Source organism: Aphelocoma coerulescens, chromosome 2, assembly GCF_041296385.1.
Source record: "Aphelocoma coerulescens isolate FSJ_1873_10779 chromosome 2, UR_Acoe_1.0, whole genome shotgun sequence".
Classification (NCBI taxonomy): Eukaryota; Metazoa; Chordata; class Aves; order Passeriformes; family Corvidae; genus Aphelocoma; species Aphelocoma coerulescens.
The window spans coordinates 14,811,221-14,838,626 of NC_091015.1; the positions used below are offsets into that span (position 1 = coordinate 14,811,221).

Sequence of the window (27,406 nt, forward strand, 5' to 3'; positions counted from 1 at the left end):
AATGGCCCCATCTGCAAATGCAGCCATCTGATACACTGGAATATTATTTCCAGAAATCAGAACATCATAAAACAAATGCAGTTACATTATTTTCTCCAATTAGCGGTTTTCAGAAATGATTGATAATTTGGTGGTAATGTCTGCAAACAGCAACCTAATGTGCTCTCTTTCTTGCAAATCATCTGGAAACCACTTAAGGCTGTGATTGCTTAAACAAAAAAAAGGATTTTAAACACGTGCTCCCCCTTCAGAACAACTGTGCACTACAGATATGCTTCACATATCGATTCCAATACTCGGTATGAGCAGAACCAACGCTGCAGAGACAACCTGCTGCCCCAGCTCTGCCAGCTCTGCTGAGCTGCAGCCTTCAAAGGATGCAGCATGGAAGTGTTAACTCACTACAGGTTGCTGGTTCAAATCAATAAATGGCCAAGTTGTTCTTTATTTTGGTTCATTGGGTAGCATGGATTGGGAAGTTCCCATAGGAAAAGCCACTGCTGATATTTCTGTCAGTACCTGCTTTCTGACAGAAGTACATAGGAAAGCTGTGTTTCTTGGTTTGCTCTTTATCAGTACTATGCTACCCTAATATACGTGAAACTGAAGTGTTATTTCATAGTTTCATTATGGAAACTTTGGATGCTTCAGACCTACACTGCAGAAAAAGGTGATGCAGAAGGTTAGAGCACACAGTTGCTCTGATCTGAAACGGCAACTATTACACTTCTATTTACCTTGCTTCACTCTACTTCAGTGCAGGAAAAATTCTTCAGCTTGGCAAATCAAAAGCCCAGAACATTCCAGCTTTTTAACTACAAGAGAACCCAATTTCTCCTTTATGTGGAAGATGATAAATCCTAGGAGAACTTTAAGTTCTCAAATAGTACCAGCTTCCTCAAAGGAAAAGCTTGATAATTCTGCCTACTTTGATCAAAGCCCACATACCCAAGGTATCTGCAAATAGTGACAATTTAAACACTTCTCTTGCTTTAAACAAGAAATGCATTTAAAAGGAAACTGTAACTCTTAAATCTTACTTTAATTTCAATTGACATCTGAAAAAAAACCAATTCAAAAAACCCCAACAAACTCAAACAGCCTGTATTTTATTGGTCAGTTCTGGATTGTGAACTAATTACATTCTTGGCTCATGGTACCAGACTTTGTTCAGAGTTTGTAAGATGGATGACTGGATGCAATGCAAATTTAAACCCAAAATTTAATTTCTTAAAATCAAACATGATGCCAACCCACTGTTTGCCTTTAAAGAGGGTTTGTGATTTTTCTCCATTATGAAATAGAGTCTACATGAGGGGGGGTATATCAGTAAGTTATTACTCTGGAAATTTAAATTACAGTGACTCCAGTAAATTCCACTGGCTTCAGTACAAATAAAAGTTATGCTTCCCAAGGGAATGACAAGGAATTTATGGCATTATAGATTAATCTCAGTGAAGTTATACCCCCTCTCAGTTCTAATAATCCTAACCTCTGTTTGGTACTGTCTCTTCCCAACAGCTAAAAGTAGGGTATAAGACAGGGAGAAACCCTTTTCCAAAGGGAAATGCTATAGGAATAATTAATAATTTGGAAAATACTAAGTAGATATCCATCCTTATACCTATGTATGTTCCAAGAAAAAGGCAACGTTGCAATCGTGCCCTCAGAAGTCCAGTTATCCCACTGCAAATACAGATGCTGGTAAGCAACAGAATGGGATGTGATGATGGGGGAACAGATATTAAGACACTGCTCAACCAAGCAGAAGTCACAGCTCTGAGTTCCAGAGGAAATTCAAGCTACCTGCTAAATGACAGCTAAAATAGAGGTCTCCACAAATAGCATGTAGGTCATGAATATGCATCCTGGTATTACAGCTGGACATACCAGACAGTTGTAAAACAGGTTCTTGAACGTCTACATCTCATCACTGTTTATGAGCTACTGCTTACAGACACAGTGGGGCTTCCCAGGGTTAAATGCTGATGATTTTCAGATGACAGGGACCAGTGTTAACTAGCAGCAAACATGCCTGACAACTACTGTCATTGGCTGACAGTAAAGATCTATGCATGGCTAAGATAACTGATCAAATCGAAACCACTAGCAAAGTGGAAATTTTAGCTGTAGGCAGAAAGACAAACTTCACTGAAATTTCCACTGCAGTCTTTATCTGCAGAGAAGGAAATAAATTCCAAAGCCCATCAAGAGAGTTTCTAATTTAAATTCTTGAGGGCTAATTTTCTGATACTCATGTAGCAAGCACTATTTACAGCTTGCAGTATTGACTGGTTGCTTGCTTTTTGATCAAAAAAAGGCCATACAGCACATCAAATGTCAGAACACACTTTTGAGCATATAGGCTCAACCTAACATTTGATGACTTAAAGGAATCTTTGAATTCCAGAAAGAGCTTAAACACAAAACATATTTATATCATTTTCAAAGATATCTTAGTTCCAGTCCTGAGACCTCCAGGTTTGCTAAATACTTACAGTACATAATAATGCTTTTTAAAGAGCTTTAATACAGCACATTTAATTCCTGCTTTTTTTTTTTCTTTTAATTGTAGCATAGCTTTTGCTTCTAACTAAAGAAAAATCATATTAGAGAATCATTGCACACATGAATGCTGGCACACTGTCAACAACTTGTACAGGATACACGTGGTTCACTTTTTTAAACCCATAGGACTGTTTCAGTTAAACCTCTTGAGAAACACACCTTATATTTAAAACACCTGTTCCTAGGGTCTTTTAGAAATTCAGTTAGAATGACTGGAAACGGAAGGAAACTAATCTGATAAAGAAATGTTATGTGTGGTGCTTCTATTCTTGGCAATTCGGGAACAGAATAAATATGCAAAAAACTCATTCTGTTAAGTTCAGCTAAACCCAGAACTACTGAGTACTACTTTACTGATGAAACACAACTTACTAAAACTGCTGTAGAATATATTTTCTAAAGATAATCACCAATCTTGAAGATGGTTGGACACCATCTACCCCAGTACCTTTCCCTGCATGAGAGAGATCATGTATTCAGTACCTCTCTCTTCTTATTTCTAACATGCAACCAAGACTGATGATATGATTTTCAGCTCATATCTTTCCTTCCAGGAAAGCTATCAAAAGAGTAAACAGTACTCTACCCTAGCAAATCAAAGCTCCATAAAACCTAATGTAGCCTTCACTTTTCTCGTGTAGTCAGAAATTTAAATGATTTATTTAAAAACCCCTAATTATAAAATTAAAAAACCCCTCCAGACTGCTACAAAAGAGGCTTCAGAATACATAATTTTTACAGACGAAATTTGTGGTTGTTGAGCAAGCCTGTATGGCAATTGATTAATCTTTTGTCTGGGTACCAATGAAATTCCATCTTCATTTGCAAACTCCAAAGTAGAGAAACATTGCCCACGTTGCAAATGTACACCCACAGTAGAATTTAAAATTAAATAGAATTTAGAATTTTAGCAAAAAAAAATTTAAAGGTTAAAAATGGTACATTTGACATAAGGAGTCAAAAAAGATGCCATCACATGTCTAGAGCCCTGAAAACCCACAGAAAGTTGCCCGAGATGCTGTGTGATGGGTACATCTCCAGGAAACGTCCAGTACAAGAGGTTTTGGCCCCAAATGTCTGTGAGCCAGTGCTCTTCTTCCCTCCCCTTTTCAGGTTTCCTACATCTATGCTTGAAGGGTTCCAGCCTACACAGAGTCCATTTTAATGTAACCACAACTTCTGATAGACACAGCCTGCAGGAGAGCAAAGACATTACAGGAAAACTAAGAAAATTACCTACCTAATAATTTAGCTCCAAAATACTCATTTCCCTGCACAGCATACCTTGGCAATAGCAGCTATGTAAAAACAGGCTGAGCTGATGCTATTCTTTGAACTCTCAGCTGCTCTCTCTCAGCTGGACTGCAGTTAGGGACCATATGACTGCTTTCCGTTTATTTAGATGTGAGGTCATGTACCATGTATTAAACCATCAGTGTTAAAAGGTGGATGCTAGGAATTGTGGCTGGAGTTCAGATACAAACAGGGATATGCTGGAAAACATTCTGTATCTTTCAGGGCATTAAGGCCAAATTCCACAATAAATTCCACTAATTTATGCATTTATCCCAATTTGGCTCAAAAGTAAGCATGCTGTGCGATATTATGAAACTCAGTATCTGATTCCACAGTAAAAAAAGCCCCATTTCCTGTCTGCTTAAAATTTTCAGCTTCTAAACCTGCTGCATAATATGTGCAGCATTTACCTCCTTCCAGTGTTTTCAAAATAAAGATTCATTAAGACTTACATAGCCAATTCTAAAACTAGTAATCTAAAAGTTATTTTTTCTGCCTGCGTTTTACAAGGAAAAAGAGAAATTAACATCTGAATTTTCTTTTTTCCATGATTTTTGGTTCCTGCTTACTCCCCAAGCTGAACCAATCCTGAATCTTACAGGGAGCTATGGCAGAGATCTGTCAGGCAAAGACTTGAAAAAACAAAGACAAAGTAACTAGTCTCTTTGGAATGCTGCATCTACACACTGGAAGCTCCTGTTAAACAGTGCAAATGGAATTAATCCACTTCTGAATCTGCTTCAAATAATAAATGAAGAACATGAAGTATGGTATAATAAATATGTTATAAACCCTCTTTTTTGATTGTGAATATTACATGTTATTTCAGTAATAATGTGACCAAAAAAAATTCTCTTGAATCTTCATTTTAGAAAACTTTCTCAACACAGTATCATCAGTGGAAATGAACATACCTTCATCTTCCCAGCAACTCTTTGTACTCCCTTCTCTTTCACTGTTTTCTGGTAATACTATATGGTCTGTTGGCAAGTCATCTTCTGGCACACTAGCATCACAGTCTGCTGCATCTGTTACACTTTCCTCTTCCACTATATGCAATTTATCTTCATCATCTGAATCTGAGTTTGCTTCTACCACATTGTTATAATTGGTGACTGTGGAGAGACAAAAACAAAATACTGATCAATATACTCTTAACTGACAGCATGGAGCTCCAAAGCTTTCAGTACTCTGGCCAGGTGGTATACATAGGGCATCTCCGTGGACTCACATTATTAGTGCTTCTTGCCCCATGGGGATGGCAGTGCCTTGTGAGCAACTTGGATGTAATGTCAGCACACAAGGAGACATCTGACAGCTCCTGGACTCCCAATCCACTGCTGGGAACCACAGCACCTCTCACTGTGCACACCCAGCATAAGGCTAGGGAAGGCAGTGGACAACTCCAGAGCTGGAGCCACAGTGGAGCAACAGAATTCCAACTGCATCACTCCAATTTGGATGCCAGCATTGCTGTACGTCTCACTTAGGATTATTATGGCACTGAAGACCCCATGGCCCCAGGCTGAGCACCCTTCAGAGAGAGCAGCCCAGCCACTCCTGGGGTCCCACGGAGCCAGCCCTTGCAGGCACACACTGTGTGCTCACCCAGCCCAGCTTCCACCGCCTCCTCCTGTAACCAATGCCACCCCACGCTCCAGCTATGGGAATCATGGAGAAACAAGCGGGAATAACAATGAGATTTAATTCAGAATGGCTTAAGTGCTCCTGATCCAAGCTAAAATGCTCTTGTAATTACATCCATTAAAGACTCAGAAGGACGAATGTGAAAGGAAAAATCACAGAGATCACTTAGATGGGGAATCTCACGTAACATTTGCCCAGTTACCATGAAAAGGTAATAACTCTACTTTCTTAGCCTGGAGAACATATTGCAAGAGTCTTTGGACAAAGGATTACATGACAATATATATGTTTCTGTCACATGGGAGCAGATTATTATTAAAATAGTCTTCATTTGTAGGCACAAAAGATCAGTTACAGCCATTTCAACTTAAAATGTAAGGAACTGAAAGTAAACTACATTAATAAAAAATGACTTTCACAATCTGTTTAAATGTCTTGTTACTCACACTGAAGTTAAACTATGAAACAGATTTACATGGGTATTATTCCTTCACTGCCAAGTTTGAACTTCTTACTAAAATGCTTCAAAATACAGTCTAAGAGAGAGAATAAATTTATAGATTGATAAACCAACAAGACTTGGCTGCAGCACTCCTTCAGTGGTTATCAGAATTATACCTGGGAGGCACATAACCATGGTACTTTATGATACCTGCATCCTGTCACTGTTAGTTCCCAAGAAGCCAGACTGATTCTTTCATGTGAAATACTGCCTATTAAGGTAGATAAATAGCAAACCAGACTCCTGCTCTTCTGAAGTTAGCTCTGTTTTTTTTAAAGTAGATATTTCAGTCATTTAAAAATGCATGTAACCAGGAAAAGTGACTAACATTATGAACAGACAGGCTACTATCTCATTTCCTTCCAATTCAGGAGAAAAATGTCTCATCTAAAACATGCATGAGAATGACAAAAGAGCCTTTTGAATTTAAAACAATCATTCAATGTTTCTGTATTTTAAATAGTGCTATTTGAAAAATGTAGTAACTCACTGCTCATGGTATTGACATCTTCTAAAACAGCAAATTTAGGCAAATTGCCTAAAAACTAGTATCTGGTCCATTTCAATTGATAGATTGATATTCACTTAATATCTTGTAGCTGATTTTGCAAAGTAAAATAGCTACTGTAAGTGATAGTGTCATACTGGGGGATATAGAAGACATACATGTATTCCCTCCCCAAAGCATAAGAGATTTATGAATTTATTCTCCTGAGAAATGGTAAATGCAACTTTAAAAAAGTGTGAGAACAGACATAAAACAGGAGGAAGTGGAAAATAATTTTAGCCTTTTATCTTGACTGGGTTTTGCTCTGAGGCTTAGATGTAGCAGATTATTAATATAAAATAGCAACATATTTACATTTGTCACACATAAAGGAGATCATTAAGAGCAGGGATCAAAATTTATAGGCATAAGTTGAAGTGTAGATAATGAATACTTGATTTTTTAAAAATAAATGTCCTGTTTAGTTTAGGAAATTAAGTGGCATTCCTTAGATTTAGAGTGGTTTTATGGAAAACAAAAGCATAATCAGTTTGTTTTCAAGAATTAGACTTACGGAGAAAAAATGTTTCTTCCTTCCTCATCAAATATATTACAGATATAATCTATTTATTATGGCTCTCTTCACCTTGAAACATTTCCATACATCCTCACTATACTCAAGTGCCAACTCTGCAAAAGTTAAAAACTCCTGCTTCCTCATAAAAAGCAAGGAAGAAATGGTCTTTGGGATTTCAGTTTCTTCCATTAAAAATCAGTTGCAAACAAGGCAAGACAATAAAGCAAACAAGAAATCTGGCTCTAACATCCTTTTTTCCTCTCCCCAAAATGCTTTGGGAAAAATAAATCTACCAAAGCTGCATCCAAAAAGGCCTCAGTGCATCTGGGATGGACAGGCAACCCACCACCAAACACAGCGGAAAGTCGAGCATTTAAAATGACAGAACCACTCATATACCTACACATAACTTTAACTAAATGATTACATGCTGCTTTCCTTCTGCAGGATTCCTGCCTCATCTAGTGCAGTGATAGCAAATATGAAGGGAATGCTCAGTTTTATGGAGTGAACTGAGCATTTGTAGCATTCTGCCTCAATTGTTTAGACTGCAAAGTGATTGCTCATTCTTCTTATTCCCGTCAGCCAGCAGTGTTCCCAGAACTTCCCTAACAGGATGATAGCCAGAATGGAACTCCATATTATATAATATATTGCATATGCTTATATGCAATATATTGTAACTGTATATTGTATAATGATATGATTATATATTTTATATTATATATAATTTCCTTACACGGTGTTCAGCAGGAATGCTTCAAAACATATAATTAACTGATCTGCAGTAGGGTGATACTATCTCCATTTTGCAGATTAGAACCCAGCTGCTTAAAACCCAGAAAAGTCTTCTGGCAATCCTGGCATTGCCACGTCAGTGCAGGGCACTTCAGGCTGTACTTTTCAGAGGACTCTGCATTTATACCGCTTTTTACACATCCAAAGCACATTTATGTTCACTCCAAATGCAGCTGTGCCCAGAGCCCAGGTACCTTGGCCCGTGTGCCACAGCAACTGGAAACATAGAGATCACCTCCAAATAAGTGACCTCCCAGAATCACATAAAACCTCTTTCGAAATGAGAAAGTAAAATCTAGTCTTTCTGTGGAGCTTTCAAACACCGTGGAGAGAGTGCTTTTGATTCCTGCAGGCCTCTACTTAAATTACTACACTTTCCAGCAATTAAGGCAAGGGTTCTGGAGGCAACAGCTTCCTTTAATAAACGCCCCTGATTCATTCTCTGGGCACCATTCCTCCTGTGAAAAAATTATGTGATCACACAATTAAAGATCTTATCGTTATGCATACATGCAAGGAATAGATTAAAACAGTTTGAACAATCTTCATTTCGACAATTTCCAACTTTTTTGAATGCTCAGCTTTCAAAGTCAAGTGTTTGATTTCAAAGAATGTATTAACATTCTTTAATGGAAATGATGGTTTAAAAAGAACAATCAAACCCTGTAATTTACTGTATTTTTAGCTAATTAAAATTAAAATCAAAAACCCATTACATGATACCATACTGATACCTTCATGGCTGCAAATCTTAGCTTTAGCAATGCAGATCTGCTTCTGGTGCCCTGCAAGACTAATGGGTGGTAGTAGGAAGCTGCTGCCTCCATTTGCTCAGACAGGTTTTGGCTCCATGTTTCACAGGAACTATGGCATCTGGCAATCAGTTCCAGGAGTAGTCATCCTCCCCCTCTCCTTTCTTCAGTTCAGTCCTACAGCCAAATTTAGACCTTCACTATCTGTACATAATTTTGTGCATTTTCTCCTCTCATCCTTGATGTTTCCTCAGTATAGTCACCACTGAAAGAAGAGGACAACAATCTCACAAGCCTTGCTCAATACCTGGCGCCACAGAAGCTGCTGAAGTTGAGAGAAATAAATTTCATTAAACCTTTTTGGATAAAGATTGAAGTATACTCAATACAAAAGCAATATGTAGAGACAACTGCTTACAATCTCTGAAAGAAATTCAATTGACTATACATAAAAGATGACTTCAAGGGGCTTCTAATTTGGCAAAATATTCCATGCTGAAAATAAAACACATGTAAAACCTTGCCTGGAACAGTTGTGGCTTCCCAGTGAAGTAGCTACAGGTATTTCAGACTTCAGTACTATTTACTTTTAGCTAATGTCATTTAAAAGTAGTGACTAGCTAAATAAAATAATTCAGCCTGGATCACAGAAACCTGGCACCAACAGCAGTCAGTGTCTCCACAATGAGACATTGCTCTGCGAAAAGCAAGGACAATTAGAGAGGTTACATCACCCTCGGCCACCACAGCTCCAGGGACGGCCATCAGCCACAGGGGACAAGCAGCAGACCACTGAAGGGTGTCTTATCTTTAACTGTAAAAGCTACAGATCATGAACCATGGCTGTAAACCACTGAAGACAGGCCACCAGACAAGCATGTATGATGTATGACACACATATGGGCCTATTCTGTTCAATGTACAGTATGCCACCTCAGCAAAATTTCACATTATTAAAGTTTAATTATTAATTTCAGCTTTACTTTCACAGATTAATAGAAAGCCTCAACAAATGTATTATGACACCGAAGACTAAATATTTATTCAATAAGACCAATTTTTATATCATTACTATGTAACATCTGAAATAACTATGAAATAGTAATTAAAAATTATATCTCATGAACCGTAATTACTTATTCTCCTCTTGAGCACTTTCTTGATACAGTATCCTGATTCTTAAAGAATAAATGACTATCTGTAGTTGAAACTTTCCTTGCTCTAAGAACAAATGACTGCAAAATGAACTGCAGAAAATGGACTTTGCTTTCTGGATTTTTACAGTCCTAAATGCAAAGCAGATGTATGACATTGCACAATTCTAATTAAAAAAGGAATGTGCTCAGATAGAAGTAGTGATTAAAGAGCTAAACCAGAAATACATATTATTTTGCTGGTTGAATACAGGTAGGAAACTATGATACATATGTCTAATCAAATCAAACATGATATTTGAAAGGAAAAAATTGCTAGTTGTCTGATTTAAAACCAGTAAACCCAGGAAATTCAAGGTGAACACTAATACTGTGGCGATGAAAGACTATAGGATTCATTTTTTCCATAACATAATGGGTGAGTCCCCAGAAGGACAATTATTATTATTGTGACTTGGGTGGCAATTGAAGGAAAGCTCCTTAAAAAGCTGTCAGTGGGTACCTGCTCACCACTCCCCCATCCAGACCTGCCCTCAGAATCCTTAGATGACATGGAAGTTGACATTCCCAGCACAAGGAATGACTCAATCAAGTTGATGACACTCAACAAGATAAAAACATACGTGATGGAATATGCATCAAAATAATTTGAGATCAGGTGGCAAGAGGACAGAACTCACTAAAGAGAGGACAGACTTCCACAGAACGAAGGCAAAATGCCTAGCATGTAATACCAGGATCTGGAAGGCTGCTTTGAACCTGCTACAACCTTTTGTTCAATACCTGACAATGGTCACTGTCTTTTATGTAGAATCTGGTCCAGCATTCTTACTACCTGTCTTTTGTACACCTCTCCATACTTAATCCAAAAATCCTACCTACTTCCACTGAAAAAAACCAAACCCACAACTTTTAGGAATTTGCAAGTTAACACCAACACCCTTGAATTTTTTAAGATGACAAACACGTAACCAATACATCCGAGTTGTGTGAGGTCAGCATCCCAACATTTAACTGGCTGGAGATGTAGAACAGGTGTGAGAGATTCTGATCTTTTAGAAATCCTACTTCTAAAAGCTCTTCCAAAATAAAAATTTTTTAATGTTCATGCATGAATACTCTTAGAAAGAAAGGTTTGATTATACAAACTGGTACAACTCCTGTGCTATTTGAAGTTCATTCCCGGTTCATGGATTTCTGCTCTGACAGCCTACAATCATCTCTTGAAAACCATTTACTCTCTGTCAGCCCACCTGAAAATCTGCTCCTATATATTATTTAGCTCTAGTCTAATATTTAAGCAAAATACATTGTGAAGTCTGAAACCCAGTCATTTAGCATTCAGTATTTTATACTTAGATTTTAGGGTATACTATTAATTTTGTTACTACTCTTGAACGAAATGCCATACTTTCGACTCTCCACTGATAAGCTGCCCAGTATCTTTAGTAAAGCCGGACCTTTATGTTCTTTTCACATTTTTCTTCTCAGTTTAATACATACACCTGACATCTAATAATATATACAGAACCATCTGAACCAGAAACATGAGAAAGAGTTTAAGGAAAAAGAAGGCATACGCTCATGCTTCTATTAAAATTCTCTGGTTGGAGATATCTGGCTTCTGGAATTCCTAAATGACTTGTGTTGTCTTCATACCTAATAGCTTCTTTTTCTGTGAATTTGTCTGCTTACTTCTTGAATTCATGAAAATTTTGGCATCTACATTAGTCTGAGGCAAGCAGTTTCACAGCTCGGTGTTGTGGGCAGACTAAGTTTCTTCTGCTGATTTTGAACCTGCTCTGCACTACATTCAGTGGGTGTCCTCTAAATCATCCCCTCTTGTGTTCTCTATGCTGTCCATGATTTCATACATGTCATCGTGCCGCCCTCCCCTACAACGCAAAGAGTCTTTGTTTGCTTGTTACTCATACAAAAGTTGTTCCACTGATCGTTTTTGCTGCACCTCTCTGGACCTTCTGTTCTGCTGCATCACTGTGTTAGCGGGGGGGGAGGTGACAATCTAGAACTGCACCCAGCATGCATCTTGCATTAGAATGGCAGCATAACAACAGGCTGTTTTCTTCTCTATCCCTTTTCTATCAGCACAAGCATATTTCTAGGACTTTTCTTGACTTCCACAAGTAATTAAGCTGTCCTTACTAAAGGCTTCTTACCTGTAAACCCAGAAGCGTTGTTCCTGAATGGTAACAATCAGCTCAGAACCCATCACAGGACCCTTCCCCAACATACACTGCTTCACTTTCACCCACCTAGAATTTTACCTGCCATACTACTGGCTTGACTATTTGGAAACACTGTCATTATTTCCTAAAAAAGTACAGGCAACCCTTAGTGGAAATATTTGCTGCTACATACTCATGTCACCGCCTTCATCAGGCAGCAGAGTGACTTCCTGTAGCACTGGGATGGCCAGCAGCATTACAGAGGAGAGTGGAGGCAGCAAAAACCATTCCATTAGGTAGCCTGTTGAATTCAGTAAAAGTACACAATGAGATCTCATTATGTGCAAAGTATGAGGAAACTGTATCATACTCTCAATTAAATCGTTCAGGAACAAAAACCATGCCAGAGATTAGTTTATGAAACAATCCATTTAAAATTTAATTTAAGAACATACTTGCAATTTTCAGAAAAGTCATCCTGCTTTTAAGAACATTTTACGTGCTATGACCATGGAGAGCAGAACTATATTTTATATATAAAAGGTTGACTCGTGTTGATTTATACTTGTGTTGATATACACATACGTGTGTGCGCTCACACAAGAACAGGGGAACTGGATTCAGTCCTTCCTCTGCCTGAAGGGATCAAACTTACATCTCCCATGAGTGTTTATATAAATACATGAATAGTTGGAAAAATATAAGTCTAAGTATTTATATGTACCAAGCACCTTTCAGATAATTTTGTTTAACTAATAAAAACCTCTTTCAAAATGTCTTTACACCTCTTAACTGAATTCTAGTCAAATGCAGCTTGACACACACTTTGATTGAATATTCCAACACATTAAAACCCATTAAATTCAAGAATCTTAATAAGCACTAAGGTATATAAATCACCTCAATACACATGTACTGGATTATTTGGTCTTCAGGTCAACTCAAAGAAACTTGGAGTTTAAAATAAATGCTTTGCAAGCAGACAGCAGACTACAATGTGCTCTAAATGCTTTACGAAAAGGGAGACTGGATGTTTGGCTTGGCTTACCTGACACATATTAAAATCAATGATGTAATTAGAATTTTTCTGCTTGTCAATTTTAAATCATGGTTTTAAAATCAATCAGCATTTGACACTAAAAAAAAAAACCACCCTGACCCTCGATGTTGATGGCAAAGTCTGGAGTAAAATCTGATGATCTAAGTCAGGACCATTTCCCCAGAACACTGGTAATGGCGACACCTCTGGCACTACGCTCTGAGATGACCTAAGTGATATATGGAGCAAATGTGGCAAATATTCCAGTCTCAGTGAGAAAATTTTCTGTTGGGTGCCTTGGTTCTTATCCTCAGGTCAGTTCTGGATAACTTAGTCTAACGTGCAAATGACATTGGAACAGGACAGTTTGGTAGTGTACTATTTGGAAATGCAGGAGGAGCTCGAGGCTTCCCAGTGGGGCAGACATGGTGGGAGTTTTGCCACCAACAGTGCCTTAGTGCCACTTGTTACAAATGTACAGATCTTACACAGGCAGGAAACTTCAAAAATCAACTCCAGCACTCATTTGAGAGTTTAGTTCTATGTAGAATTGACATGAGAATGTCCAGAGATGAGAAGAAACAAAGAGTACACACAGACAAGCATTTTAGGTGTTTAACCTTGGTCCAAAAATAACCTTTAATACAGGAAACGTGTTTACACATATAGACATAGAGATACATACTTACACACATATTTTCAAGTTTGATAGCCTACAGTTAGGTTTGGAAATGAATACCCATATCATCATAAAAAAATATTCTGCTTTTGAAATATTTCTCTTATTAAGGGCTATTACAGAGAATTAAATATAATTTTCACCACGTTGCTTTGAGACTCTTCATTACTCTGCATCTCTTCGGTGTTAAAAATGGAAGCTTTATAGCTTTGCAAAATGAAGTCTTTCAGTCTTTCAGTGACACAGAGGGACTTGCAATAGTAAATTCTCTATTGGATTTGCAAATGATGGTCCTTCGTCCAATGAAAAAGCTAACTATTGTCCAAATATTCTCTCTTTATAGTCTCTGGATTGATGTAAATGCTACATGCAAACACAAAAATTCTCAGTGGCAGCATAATTTGAAAAATGGTATGACAACAGGGTGCTTACAGGTTTGAAAATACTAAAAATTGTCCCATAAAAAAGAAATCAACCTGCAGAAACAAGACAGCCAAAGGTGTATGAGAAAATTAACTGTACCCTTTGCCTGTTATCACCATTGTACAAGCCAAGGTTTCTACAAATGAGAACTTAACTCTCTCTGTATAATCCCATGTCACCTGCTGCTGTCAGGAAGCTTTACAAAAACTTACAAGAAGTTTAATACTTTAAGGAAGTTTTTATAAAAACATGAAGCAGTGAAAAAAGAACCATATCCTCTCCATGTATTTTTTTAAATATCTACTAGAAAAAAAATTCTATAATTTCACTGCAGCTTTAAACACTGATCAGGGAAGAAGCCGTGTACTATCATATGTTTTTCTCTCTCAGAGCTCCCCCATTTCTCATGCTGTCCCTCAGGGAGCCTCAGAAAATGCAGAATAGTGTTCACTCATTATAGGTGACAAAACTTCTCCTACGCAACATGGAAGTTTTTACAAGTATTTATATTTTTGAATGCATATGGACAAAATAAATATCAAATGGAAGGTGGGGATACTCATGTAATGCACAGGCATGAACTTTTGAGTAAATCTGCATTCTGTCCATTTTTCACTTTCTAAAGAACACATAATTTTTCCATAAAGTTGCACAGGAATAAATAGAAAATGTTGATGTTAATGATTTTTTTAAAATCCCTGAAGTTTCAAAAACATACTGCAAGGACCAATTCTGGGTAGGTGGCAACATTTTAGTCACTCTCTGCTTAAATCAAAGAGGAAAAAAGCAGAAACTTTTCCCTCATGTCTTATGTGATTGCTGGTGTTTGCATTTGTGTCACCCGTATTAGTTATACAGTTTATCATTTTACTCAGAAGATTGGAAAAAATGAATCTACACACCCAAATGTGTCCCTCACAGCTGAGGACAGTCTGAGGGCTGCAGGGGTTTACTGCCTCCGAGACAACTGAGCGCCGTGATCATAAAAATCAAGCATAAGATGTATAAAAATCAGAGAAACCTTCATCTTTTAGTACCTCCAATTACTGAACAAATGGAAACAGTGAACTAAACTGACGAAAGGCTGAAAGGAAGAAGTATTTCCATGTATTACATAGTTAGTTTAACTCTTCAAAAATTACCTCTCCACTGGTGACTGTACCACTCTGCTCTGTGTTCAAAATACTCTTAGCTCCAGACAGTTGACATTTTTTTCCTTATAAAACTTCTCAGATATTAAAAAAAATTAGCTAAGAGATGCATTCAGGAGATAAGGCCATTAATTACTTTCTCAGAGACAGATTTTTAAAACCAGATGATTTATTACTACACTAGAAATTAACTCTTGCACACAGAAAAATGCCACCAATTAAAGATGAACCACAGAAAATTGTCGCATCATTAATTGGCACTTGGTACCAATGGGTTCCAATCATTTGGGAAGATGTGGTAAGAGGAACTTATTTGACTGCAGCATGATAGAGGCACTAATTTTAAGATGCATACAGGCATAAACCACACACACCAAAATTACATACAAGTTCCCTCATACTGACCAACTTTCTAAACAAGTGTAATACCCTATTTCTGCTCACAACTGCAGCATAAATTGAACACAACTCTAATACAGTTGCTTTAGATTTATCCTCATTGAAGACTTAATATGAAATACAGTTTGGTAATTACCTTAATCCATACTGAAAACCTTGATGGCCATATTTTATCATTTGTATGTAAAAAGTCAGGTTAGTAGAAGCTATCAGTTGTGACTAAACCCACTCCATGATGCTCCTCAATCCCTCAATCAATTCAGATACCATTAGGCCAGGTTAATTCTTCAGGAAGACACAGTTGACATGTTTATATAAATGTATATCTTTCATAATACTGGTTATTTTATATAACATCATTACCTAGGTTTATACACAGTAAATATTTATTTCAGGGATAATAAAAAGACCACAACACAGGGATACCAGTTTGGCTTATAGAGTTTTGAGATCCTCTTAAATATAAGCAGAAGGATGACAGTTCAGTGGCACATCCTATACATAAGAATAGCCTATGACAGGAATTTTTTCTTGTCCCAAAAATTTTATGACTATCATAAGATGCCACTAGAAGAGTCTTCAGCATTATGAAAATTTTATACATGGTACACATATCACTGAAATTCATCACATGCCTTGTGAAGCTCTGACATTTTTCTTAAAAAACTCATTCGTAAATTAATAGAACTGTAAATGACACAATTTTGAGGAGATGTTGCATAAATATAATCTCAATTGATAAATTATCAAAATAAATTTATTTAGAGAGTACAAATTTATTTTCATTTTGTATTTCACAACATTTTTTCCTAATCTCCAAGTAATTTCTTAAATCTATCTCTTGAGAGAGATGTACCTTGTCAAATGAACAATGGTCATCTATTTTCAAAAATCTGTCTTTTAAAGATGACAAGTTACATTTTGGCTTCACTCTAATTCCACATAACAACTGAACAACATTTTTAATGGTGTTCTAGGTTTCAGTTTTCAAAATATGTGTCCTGACTTTTGGATTCAGAGTAACTAATTTGTAGTGATTATATGTTATTATCATGACAGATTGTTATAGCAAACATCCCTAATTCCCTTTTTTTGAAAATAAAGATTATAAAGAGATGCCAGAATATCAAAATGTAGTTGAACAGAGTTTTACCATGTAATTTGGATGATCTGGTTTGCTACACGTAGCTTTGTACCTTGACTCACATGAGTTTATTATGCATATTCATATATGATATGCACATAATTTTTTGCATTTATATTCGCAGCTAATCAACCAAAACATTGGCAGCAGAAAATTACTGTCTGGGAGCGGTATGACAAGTTCCAAGTCTTTCCAATTTTTAACTGTCTACTGTATTTTTGCAATACTCATTTTTACATTACAGATTTTTCACATTACTGATTTTCAATTCTTTTAAAATATTAAATCACTGACCATTTATATGATTTATTTGTGTGAAGTGGGAAATAAAGCACCATCTAAATTCCAAGTGTAACTTGTTCTCTTTGCAAGATAATGAACAGCTATCATTCCCAAGAATCTACTGCAGTGTAGGAGCATTAAAAAAGATATGGTAAAAAAAAAACCACAACGGATTTACAGTGTTTTACTGGATTTCAAGGATAGACAACCCCTGGTGTCCTCTTGAAACAGGTGGCTACATGAGATTATGAAAGGCCTCATTTATCCTGTTTACATGGAAGCCTAAAGCTTAAGGAATAATTTAATTTTCAAAAGATGCATTCCATGAGGACTAGATGCATTGCTAAAATAGCAATGGGAAGTTTTATGTTAGTGGATTTTATACATTTAAATAAGACTTTTTATTTTTATACAAATCAGAATGAAACTTAATTGGTATTTCTGATACTATATTAAGGAAATAAACATATTTCACCATGCTAACCTCTTGACTTTGAAAGAGTATGAATGTATTCCACATTAGCAAGGTTATCTTTCTCTGAAGATCAAGTAATTTATGACAGGTGCTTCCAAAGGTGGGGTTAACTTCTTTAAAACTGTAATCTGGATTACAAATTGTTCATCTGTACATAAATTGTTCCCATATAGCTACTGAATCTCCCTGCAAAGGCACTTACACACAGATTTTTTTGACCAAAAAATGGACAACAAACCAGCTCTTTGGCTCCCATGTTGAAGAATAACCCCTATCTATCCAGTGCAATATTTCACTGTCACTGTTAGCACATGCTTCAAGAGAAGTCTGGTTCCCAAAGAAATGGTATGAGAAGAGAACACAACAGACTTTCAGGATTTGCACAGCCACGCTGATACTGGCACTATAGCTGCTCCCCATCAGAGATAGGAAGAGTCAAATCAGCACAGAGAAAGTGCTGCAAGAAGGAAGAGGAACACATACATGAGGTTCTTGCTGAAATACACCCATATATGCACTCTAACACAAAGAAATACTAAATTGTGCACTAGTCTTAATTTAAAAAAACCCTTACTTCTCAAAATAAGCTACTTAGGTGAACTAGCAAGCTATTAAATGTTCTAGCAAACTATTTCACACTGTTTTCATTAAAATATGAAATAACATCCTGAGAAAACAGCACTGCTAGCCTTGAAGAATGATACTCTATCTATCAAAACAGTCTTAATGAATAAGAAAATATCCTGCAAAGCCAGGAACTTCAGAGCAGACATAACATGATGACAATATTATCTCTGTCTGAACTTACGTGGCAGAGAAAGCTGGGGAATGAGAGGCTGGAGAGCTGTGCCACAGAAAGGGACCTGGAAGTCCCGGCAAGTTGAACATGAGCCAGCAGTGCCCTGGCAGCCAGGAGGGCCAACCATGTCATGGGGGGCATCAGGCACAGCATCACAAGCCAGGCAAGGGAGGGGGTTCTCCCATTCTTCTCTGGGCTGGGGTGCCCCCTCCTCGAGTACTGGGGGCAGCTTAGGGAATCGCAATGTAAAAAAGACATTGAGCTGTTAGAGAGCATCCAAAGGAGGGCCAAGAAGATAATGAAGGGCCTTGAGGGGAAGGCGTATGAGGAGTGCCTGAGATCACTTGATTTGTTCAGCCTGGAAAAGAGGAGACTGAGGGGAGACCCCATTGTGACCTTCAACATCCTCACGAGGGGAAGCGGAGGGACAGGCACTGATCTCTTCACTCTTGTGACCAGTGACGGGACTCAATGAAATGGCATGAAGCTGTGTCGAGGAAGGTTTGGGTTGGATACCAGGAAATGGTTTTTCACCCAGAGCGTGGCTGAGCACTGGAACAGTATTTCTGACTGGCAGAGCAGTGGAGCAGGGGAAGAAGGCCATTGCTTTTCCCACAATCCTGGAGGCTGCCAGCACTCCCACGGAGGGCTCCTACTCTTCCCTTCCTGAGCATCAGGGTTCTTTCCAAAAGGCAACCCTTGTCTTTAAGCCTCACATTCATCTGATTATACTTCATTCTCATATTTCTGAATCCTACCCGCAACCGAAATTCCTATCAACTGCTGAAAATTTATATATTGCTCAGTGATTTAGGAAAATAATCTGCCTCTCTCAAGAGAGATGTCGAATTCACAAACAAACGCAGTACAGGAAGAAAGGGCTGTAACTGACATAAGTACCAGGATTTCCAACATTCTTATTTATTTTTTACCTAACTTAAAGTATTTACCTAGCTTAAAGAAGCAATGGCCAAGAAAGCATTTTTACAATCAGAAAAAAAAAAAAAAATAGCTTTCCTTAATGAACAGAATCAAAGTAATTGGGCCTGTAATGTGACTGAGATCCAGAAAAAGCCATTGTGTTGTCCTCTGCTGCACCTCTGGAGAAACTCCCTCAGCTGCTTTGCTTCACTCAGCCTCACTTTTGTTTCTTAATAAACTCCAAAGTGAATTATTCCTTACACTATTTTGCATTTTCCAGTCACAAAAAAAAACCCCAAAACCTACAGGCAAAAAAATTTTTCATCTTTCATTCACTTGTTGCTACCTTTAAAGAAAAACATAAAAGGGAGACTGCAGATAATTATTATTTATATTTATATAATACTATCTGTAATTATTATTTGGAGGGGCAAGTTAAGTGCTGGCACAAAACAGTGGAAGGAAGAAAAGAACTTTTTGACATTCTTCACTTAGTGTTAACATGAGTGTACTGTGAGCTGAATGAAGAGTAGCTAATAAGCTAATGCTAAAACCTTTCTTAACCATTTATAATTACTTTCTACAATATGCAACTACATGAAACACTGAATTTCTACGAAAGCATGCACTCATGTTTGCACAGGATCAACACATGGCACAGTAAAGCTTGTAAAAGGTTCCTAACCAATAAATACTTTCAAAATAAAGCAAATAAAGATCATTTAAAATATCAATCCATAAAAGAAAACTGAGATTTTAAATATGATATTGGAATTTACTGTACAGCAGGTGTGTTCCAAGACTTGTTAATGGTGATGAATAACTGTATTCAGTTTAGTCCAACACCTCCAAATTCCCACTGTCTACACAAGGATGAAGTCAAACATTTTGAGACTTTACTTTAAAACAGCTTATCTATTTCATGTGACATTGAAGTTCATATTTAAGGTAAACAAACAGCAATAAACAACAATCTGACAACAGGATCAGTTACAGGGTAACTTAAACAGAGAGACTAGTTTCCAAAAAAGAAATTTAAAAAAAAACTGAAAAAAAAAGAGAGAGAAAGTATCCAACCCCATATTTATTCATGCAAATGACCTGACACGCATAAGAGGCATTCTTAAATTTAATTTTGCCAACTTTTTGTAAACAAATTGAAAAGACAGTTGGTATGCAACTAAGACATGTCTGACTTCAGATGAGTACTGAGGAGGACATTAAGAAACATCTGGCAGTCACTGCAAGACAGAGACTTTTCTTTGTAAATGCTGCTACAAAAACAGCTGATCCCTACAAACCTCAGTGGGAGTGTGTGGTTTACAGGTAAAACTGCTTTGTTTAGAAGGCAAATGATTTTTAAGCTTACTGTATCTGGTCTCTGATGAAGAGACAGAAATTCTAAAAAGGGAGAAAAACTTTCAAGTAACTTGTGAATTTTTTTTATTGCTTCACAGCCAGCATGAGAGATTTCTTAAGAGCTATCTGATTAAAATTACAAGTCAGAGAACTAGTGAAGACAGTAAAGGCATACTTTGTGTTACTCATAGCTACTTTAGTATATGTAATAGTTTAATTTTATAGACAGTGTCTCTATAGCAGATTTTCATTTTTAAGAATCTTATTTGCTCTGTCACAACAGCACAACTGCAATTCACTGATATGCTACGAAAAGGAATAGCAGCAGTAACAATAAAAAAAAATATTTTAACCTAGTTACTCCATTTGCAAACCTTAATAATGAAGAGTTGGCTGTTAATAGCTCAGATATTAAACATCTCTAGTCTAACAACCTTTTATTTCCTAAGGGAAATAGAACAAGAAAACATGGAATTTGAAGAATTCAAATGTGATCAGACCTGACTTCTCTCTTCTAAAAAGAGAAATATATTTTCCAACCTGATGATTTTTCCAAGAACATACCCACACCCTTTTTTAAGATCTATCTAATCTTCTGTTCCTCGTAAAAGCAGTTGAGACATCTTTATTTTGCAAATGTAACTGAAATGAAGATGATCTCCTAGAGCAGTCAGAATTGCAGAAGGGGCTGCATCAATACTGGACTAGTTTTTCAGGGGAATTTAGTTTTTTTTGAAGCTGTGATGCCATCAGAGAAAGGGAGATGCAGGGAAATGGATGGAGGATTACAACACAAGCACAGCCAGTGAGCAGAAGGCTCCTGAGAAGTCATCACTGAGTAAGAAATCAATTTACTCATGAAAAACAAACGGCCAAAATGAACGTGGAAAGATGGGATGAGATGTTTACAAAAAAAAAACCCCACAACTCAGCAAGGCTGCCTGACAGAAATAGCACTTCTGGGAAAGACAGCAGTAGAGGGGAAAAGACACATTTCCACGGTGTTGAGGATTGTATGGAAAGACTCTGTGCCCTAACTTTTCTTTACCACAGGAAGTACTTAGAGGTGTTATGGCCAGTATGAAGAGCTGCCTGCTAAAAAGTCTAATGAAATAGCTGAGAATATTACTGCATATATCAGTAATAGCCACATACATCCATACTGCTCTAGGGATGCCAAGTCAAGCCTACAACTTTCTGAACTCTGTGAACATTAATAAAGAGAATTATTAGGATGAACCTTTGTGGTTAAAGACACTGTGTAGAAACTTGAGATATCTGTTGTGGATTGGTAAAAACTGAGAGACACCTATGAAATCTCATCCTACAATTTTATTTTTTTAAGCCAAACATGAGACATGAGGTGAAATAAGTATTTCTCCCTGAAAATATGAGTCAATAAGTTTACCCTCGCCTTCAGAACATCCATCTTTCTGCAACCTGACATAAATGACATATTGGTTCTTTCTGGAGGACAAGGAAACCAGAGAGATAAAGAGCAAAGAATTTAGAACACACCCACAAGGCTTCACATTACAGTTTAAATACAACATGACTTTAAAAACCCTCAGTGTAAGAGCGAAAATCAACTTTGTTTTACCAGCTAACTTTAGATCAATTAGTAAACACTGTACTCTAATAGGAAGCAACAGGCTTCGGCCACTGCAGGTAATCACTGTGCTCCGGAAAGCAGCAGCTGTAAAGGTGCTGTAACAATACATCATCTGGCTCACTTATGAGGTCTGTTGATTAACAAACTCAAGGCCACACAAGGAAAGAGAAAAAAATGAGGGAGCGGAGTGGGTAATTAAACTTTTCGTTTACTACACAGTGCACAGAAACACATGTGAACATTCCCCACACTGGCTTCATTCCAGGTTCCTTCTCCAACATTACAATGTTGTAATACCATTCATATCAACTTAAAGACATTAAAAACCACAAAAGGAACTAAATTTTCTTAACACAAAAATGATTTAAACTCCCTGTGACTAGAAGTTTTGAACAATGACAGTGACTTTTGAGACACAAGACTATCAGGGTGGCCAGGATGGTGTAGAATTTAAGATAAAAAATTCAGTTAAATGTAAGAATTTCAGATAAATAGTTGAATTGTAATATGCCTGCTGTACTGAAAGAACAGCAGCATTGCATTTTTAAGCAACCCAAAAGTGATGTTAAACATACAAGAGAAGATCAGAAAAGTTAGTAATCCTGAGGAAATAAAAAAATAAGACATGACTGTATATATTAAAGCCAATCCTATGATGTTCAGCTCAACAGCAAATTCAGGTAATATGTTTTTGGATGAAAAAGTACAATCTTAGGGCCATTGCTTTGAGAATAAGGCATAAATAAACAACATAGGCAAAAGACGAAGTATTTCAGGCACTTAGAAAACCATACAGCAGAGTTCTAGGACTTTGATATTCCAAATAATATATTTTTTTAATGAAACTGTTTGTTTTTCAAAGCTACATACTTGTCATATACTCTATCTACATACTTGAAGAAAACTCAAGCCATATGACATTCAGATTCCTTTCTCCAGGAGAATTCCCAGGCGTTTTGACAGACTACCTACAATGGAAACACTCAACACTACAGACCCACCAACTCCTGAGTGGAAGTTCACTTTCATTTTTGGCCAGCTGAAGCAGAGTTTTGAGGAAGCTGAGCGAACCAGAAGAGCTGAAAACAATATATTGTCATAATTCGAACGCACCTAAGAAACAACATCCCTTCTCTGTAAAAAGCCTAATCTAGTTCTTAAGAACAGAAGCAATGAAGATTAATTTCACACAATACATTTATTTAAACAATATCTAGATCTTATAGTAGTCCATTAACTCAGTGCACTCTGAACACTAATTCTGCACTATCTCAGTGCCTTATGGGGTAAAACCTGTGAAATTATGAACTAATGCTTATGGAGGGATATCCTGTATGACAGCGTTTTGCTAGTACCAATTACTCCATTAAGAATTCTTAAAGGATTTAGCAAAATTATAAATTCTTTCTGTAGTTCTACTGTGACTTGTACCATTAGACAGTAGTGCAGTAGGATCAGTAACATGTTCTTAGTAATAAGCCAATATGAAACGGTGAATTTCTGTACCATTTATTAAACACTTTGAATAAGCAGTTCTGATATTACGGTCATGTCACTGCTAAAAGGCAATGCTGTAATGGAGAAAATTTACTACAGTTTTTGATTGCAAGAAGCTCAAAATGCACATGGAAGTCCCTGCAGTATTCTGATATACCCTCTCCAAAATAAGCTAAAAAGTTTTATGTTTTATACTGTCACCATGGGGTGTGCAGACCTACAAGAAACTACTTATTTGCATAAGCCAAGACACAAGAGAGAAGAGGGGCTTTAATTATTGTTCACCTTTAAAACAGGTCCACTAGGTCAAATGAGATACTAGTGATAGCAGGGCAAAAGCCAGAAAGTTATTTGTGTTATCAGCTGTATGGATAAACATTGAGTATTATTTGATTATCAGTCTTATCTACAAGCTCATTGGTATCTATGTATGCTGTTACAAAAAACTGAATTACTTCAACGTGATTTACAAATAAATAAGTCATGGTCCTTTTTTCTTTTGTTCTTATTTTTGAATAGCAATGGAAAAATTACCTGGTTGCCTTCTTGAAGTTAGAGATATTTAGAATCCTAATCACAAATCAAAAACATCAGAGACCAGTCTTACTCTCATCAGAAAGACAGATGTCTGGCTGCTTGATCAAACACGTTTGGAGCTACTCATTCTATTTAGAAAGAATTTCTGCAAGTAAAAATGGATTTGTTCACTCTTATTTTACTAACACACTATAGACAGATCATTAGGCACAGAGTAAGCAATTAATTAACTTTGTGCAGTTAAAGAAATAAACCCAAAATGTTTTCTTTAAATAATAAAAATGTCAGCCACATATACCTGTTCTGTGCACTTGTCAAAATGCAGCTTCCCCTCAGAAAAATGAGGTACAACTGAGCAGCATAAACGTTCTAACAGCAGTTTAGCAAACAAGGAGCTGTCAACTTCCAATAAGCTATTATTCACACCTCTTTAATCACTGCCACAGAGTCGATTATAAATAGCCTCATACATTTTTAAATAAGGTCATTCTGAAATGAAACAACAAAGAGGGTAGTAAATATTCCAGTACATAAGCAATTTAAATTCTACAGCATAACAGAACTGTGTGTTCGCAAATACTCAGTTTAAAGAAAGCCAACAAAACCTTTTATTAACTGGTGCAGTGTCAGACACGTAATCTCTGTGAGATCAATAAACCAGGCCAATTATGTGGTAGTTTGCAAACAGATCTGAAAGAAATGAAACTATTATGACTTGCTCACAAAATCCAGCTTCAACAGCATTATTTACAAATATAAAGTAATACAAATTAAGTTAATACAATACACAAACTGCATGTGTAAGTGTATTATGCAAACATTTCATAGGAATATGAAACAGCTTCTCTCTGCTTTCCCAGAAGAACAACACAAAGAAACAACTTATGTAGAACCCTGATTCATATGAGACCATTTTCTATTTTTCTTGGGATTTTAAATAAATAGAAATTAATACACAAAGAAAAGCAAGAAGAGATCTGCATAAGTAGAAGTGAGTTCTAATTTTTTTCCCCTCTTCCCCAGATTTTCTGAGATTCAACATTACTTCATAAAATGACAAATAGGACAATGCTAAAATCAAATCTTTATAAATTATCTCAGAGAAAAAATGATAAAAATTATGCAATTTTTTTTATCAGAAGCACTATAACAGTTAAGTGGACCACAATTTAAAGAAGTTAATTTAGCAGTACCAGAAAAGGAAAATTAGTAGAAAAAACATAACCAAATAGTTCCCATTTTACTGACCCCACGCTGCGTTGTTACTGTGAGAAGTATTGGAACATTACAAGCTCTGTTTTTCTAACTTGACAGCCATAGAATCATAGAATATCCTGAGTTGGAAGGCACCCAAAAGGATCATGAAAGTCCAGCTCCTGACCCTGCACAGGACAACCCCAAGAATCCCACCATGAGCCGAGAGCATTGTCCGAACACTTCAGGATCTCTGGCAGGCAGCGGTCACAGGACCAGGCCTGGGGAGCCTGTTCCAGGGCCCAACCACCCTCCGGGTTAAGAATCTTTTCCTAATATCAAACCTAAAAATCTCACTTGAAACAAATTCAGGCCATTTCCTCAAGTCCTGTCACTGGCCACCACAGAGAAAAGATCAATGTCTGTCTGTCCTCTTTCCCTTGTGAGGAAGCACAGACCAAATGACCTCAGCTGGGGTCATGAAACCTCAGGTTCATCCTGCAGGCTGAACAGACCAAATGACCTCAGCTGCTCCTCACATGGCTTCCCCTCGAGGCCCTGCATCATCTTTGCTGTCCTCTCTGTAGACATAGACTTGTCTGTGATTTTCAAGGCCTACTGATACATTGTGCTGTGTCCACCCATATACACATAGTCCTTACCTGTTCTGGAAAATAGGCTCCATGAGTGGGGGACCCCAATACTCCTCACTCCCCAAACCCTTCTGAGGTATATACCCAGTTACAATTTAAGCCTCACTTATTTATCAGATTTAACTCAAAGATGTTCTATATAGTTCACAGGCTGCTTTGTATCTGATTCTAAAAATGCTAGTATTTCCCATGAGCAGCAAAAATACCTAAATCTTCCTCCAACCTAGAAACATACCTTAATAGTAAAGTGCCATATTTAAGTATTCATGCACCTGGACAGACACAGGCGACAACGTTCATTGTACCTACACTCAGACCTGGCCATGCCCAGAAGCTGTATCCCCAGAGCACCATGCCTAACCTTACCACCCTGCTGCATCTTTGTAATGTTTCATGGTCTCACCATAAAGCAAGAGTGACCTCCTGCATAAAGGATATTCAGAAGTTCAATACAATTAAGAACTGAATTAACTTCAAAATTCAATTAAGAACTTCATAGCTATCAAAACATTTACCTACACCCATAAACACCCTAAAAACAGCGTAAAGGGTCCACTCTTCTCAGTCTTTCCCCACAGTAAGGCAGTACTGGTATTCTATGCAGCTATACCTTCTTATTTGATTCCTATGTCTTAAATAAAGCATATTACACACAGTGAAGTGATAAAATTGCAGCTGACTACAGCAAGATCTACCTAAAAGCAAGGAGCAAGTTTTGCTATTTCAGTTCCCAGACAATAGAGAAGTAGAAAAGGTTCAGATGTCAACAGGCATCTTCTCATTTTCTTAATATTTCTTCTCATTCAATATGCAACTAAGCTTATAATCTGGTAATTGGGAGAAGTCTAATGTTAGAGTAGTTTCAGTGGTTGCTGTAAGCCTCATGATAATTTACTTTCAGCTACTTAACAACCTTGCAGAAGCCATGGAAGACTGTGATAAACATGGAAGTTGTGATAAACAAAAGGAAGAATTGTGATACATTTCCCACCACAGTGAGAACGGCAGTTTGGATCCACAAAGCACAATGAAGTGGAGATGTGACAGGTCTGAACCCTGAAGATGTTTTAGGACAAGATACTCAGCACTATCATCAGAGATCAAGAAAGCTGCAAACCCACAGTGGCATTCCACAAGCAAATAGGAAAGGATCATGCAAATGAAACTGGAAAAATCCCATGACGTTTGGGTACCAATTATGATGCTACATTTTCTCAACACCAAAAAATTCAAGCTCACCATAAAGTACAAAAGGGTCTAGAGCAAGCTGAGCCC

The 27,406-nt window shown here is 37.2% G+C and overlaps 1 protein-coding gene across 1 annotated transcript in view; it reads right to left on the reverse strand.

Annotated features, from left to right (window-relative positions):
* The window catches only part of ZEB1 (zinc finger E-box binding homeobox 1), a 121,600-nt gene that overhangs the window by 20,077 nt on the left and 74,117 nt on the right, over nt 1–27,406 (reverse strand). The window contains exon 2 of the mRNA XM_069006531.1: nt 4,779–4,979. Coding sequence (XP_068862632.1) covers nt 4,779–4,979 — 201 coding nt within the window. The remainder of the gene's footprint in view (nt 1–4,778; nt 4,980–27,406) is intronic.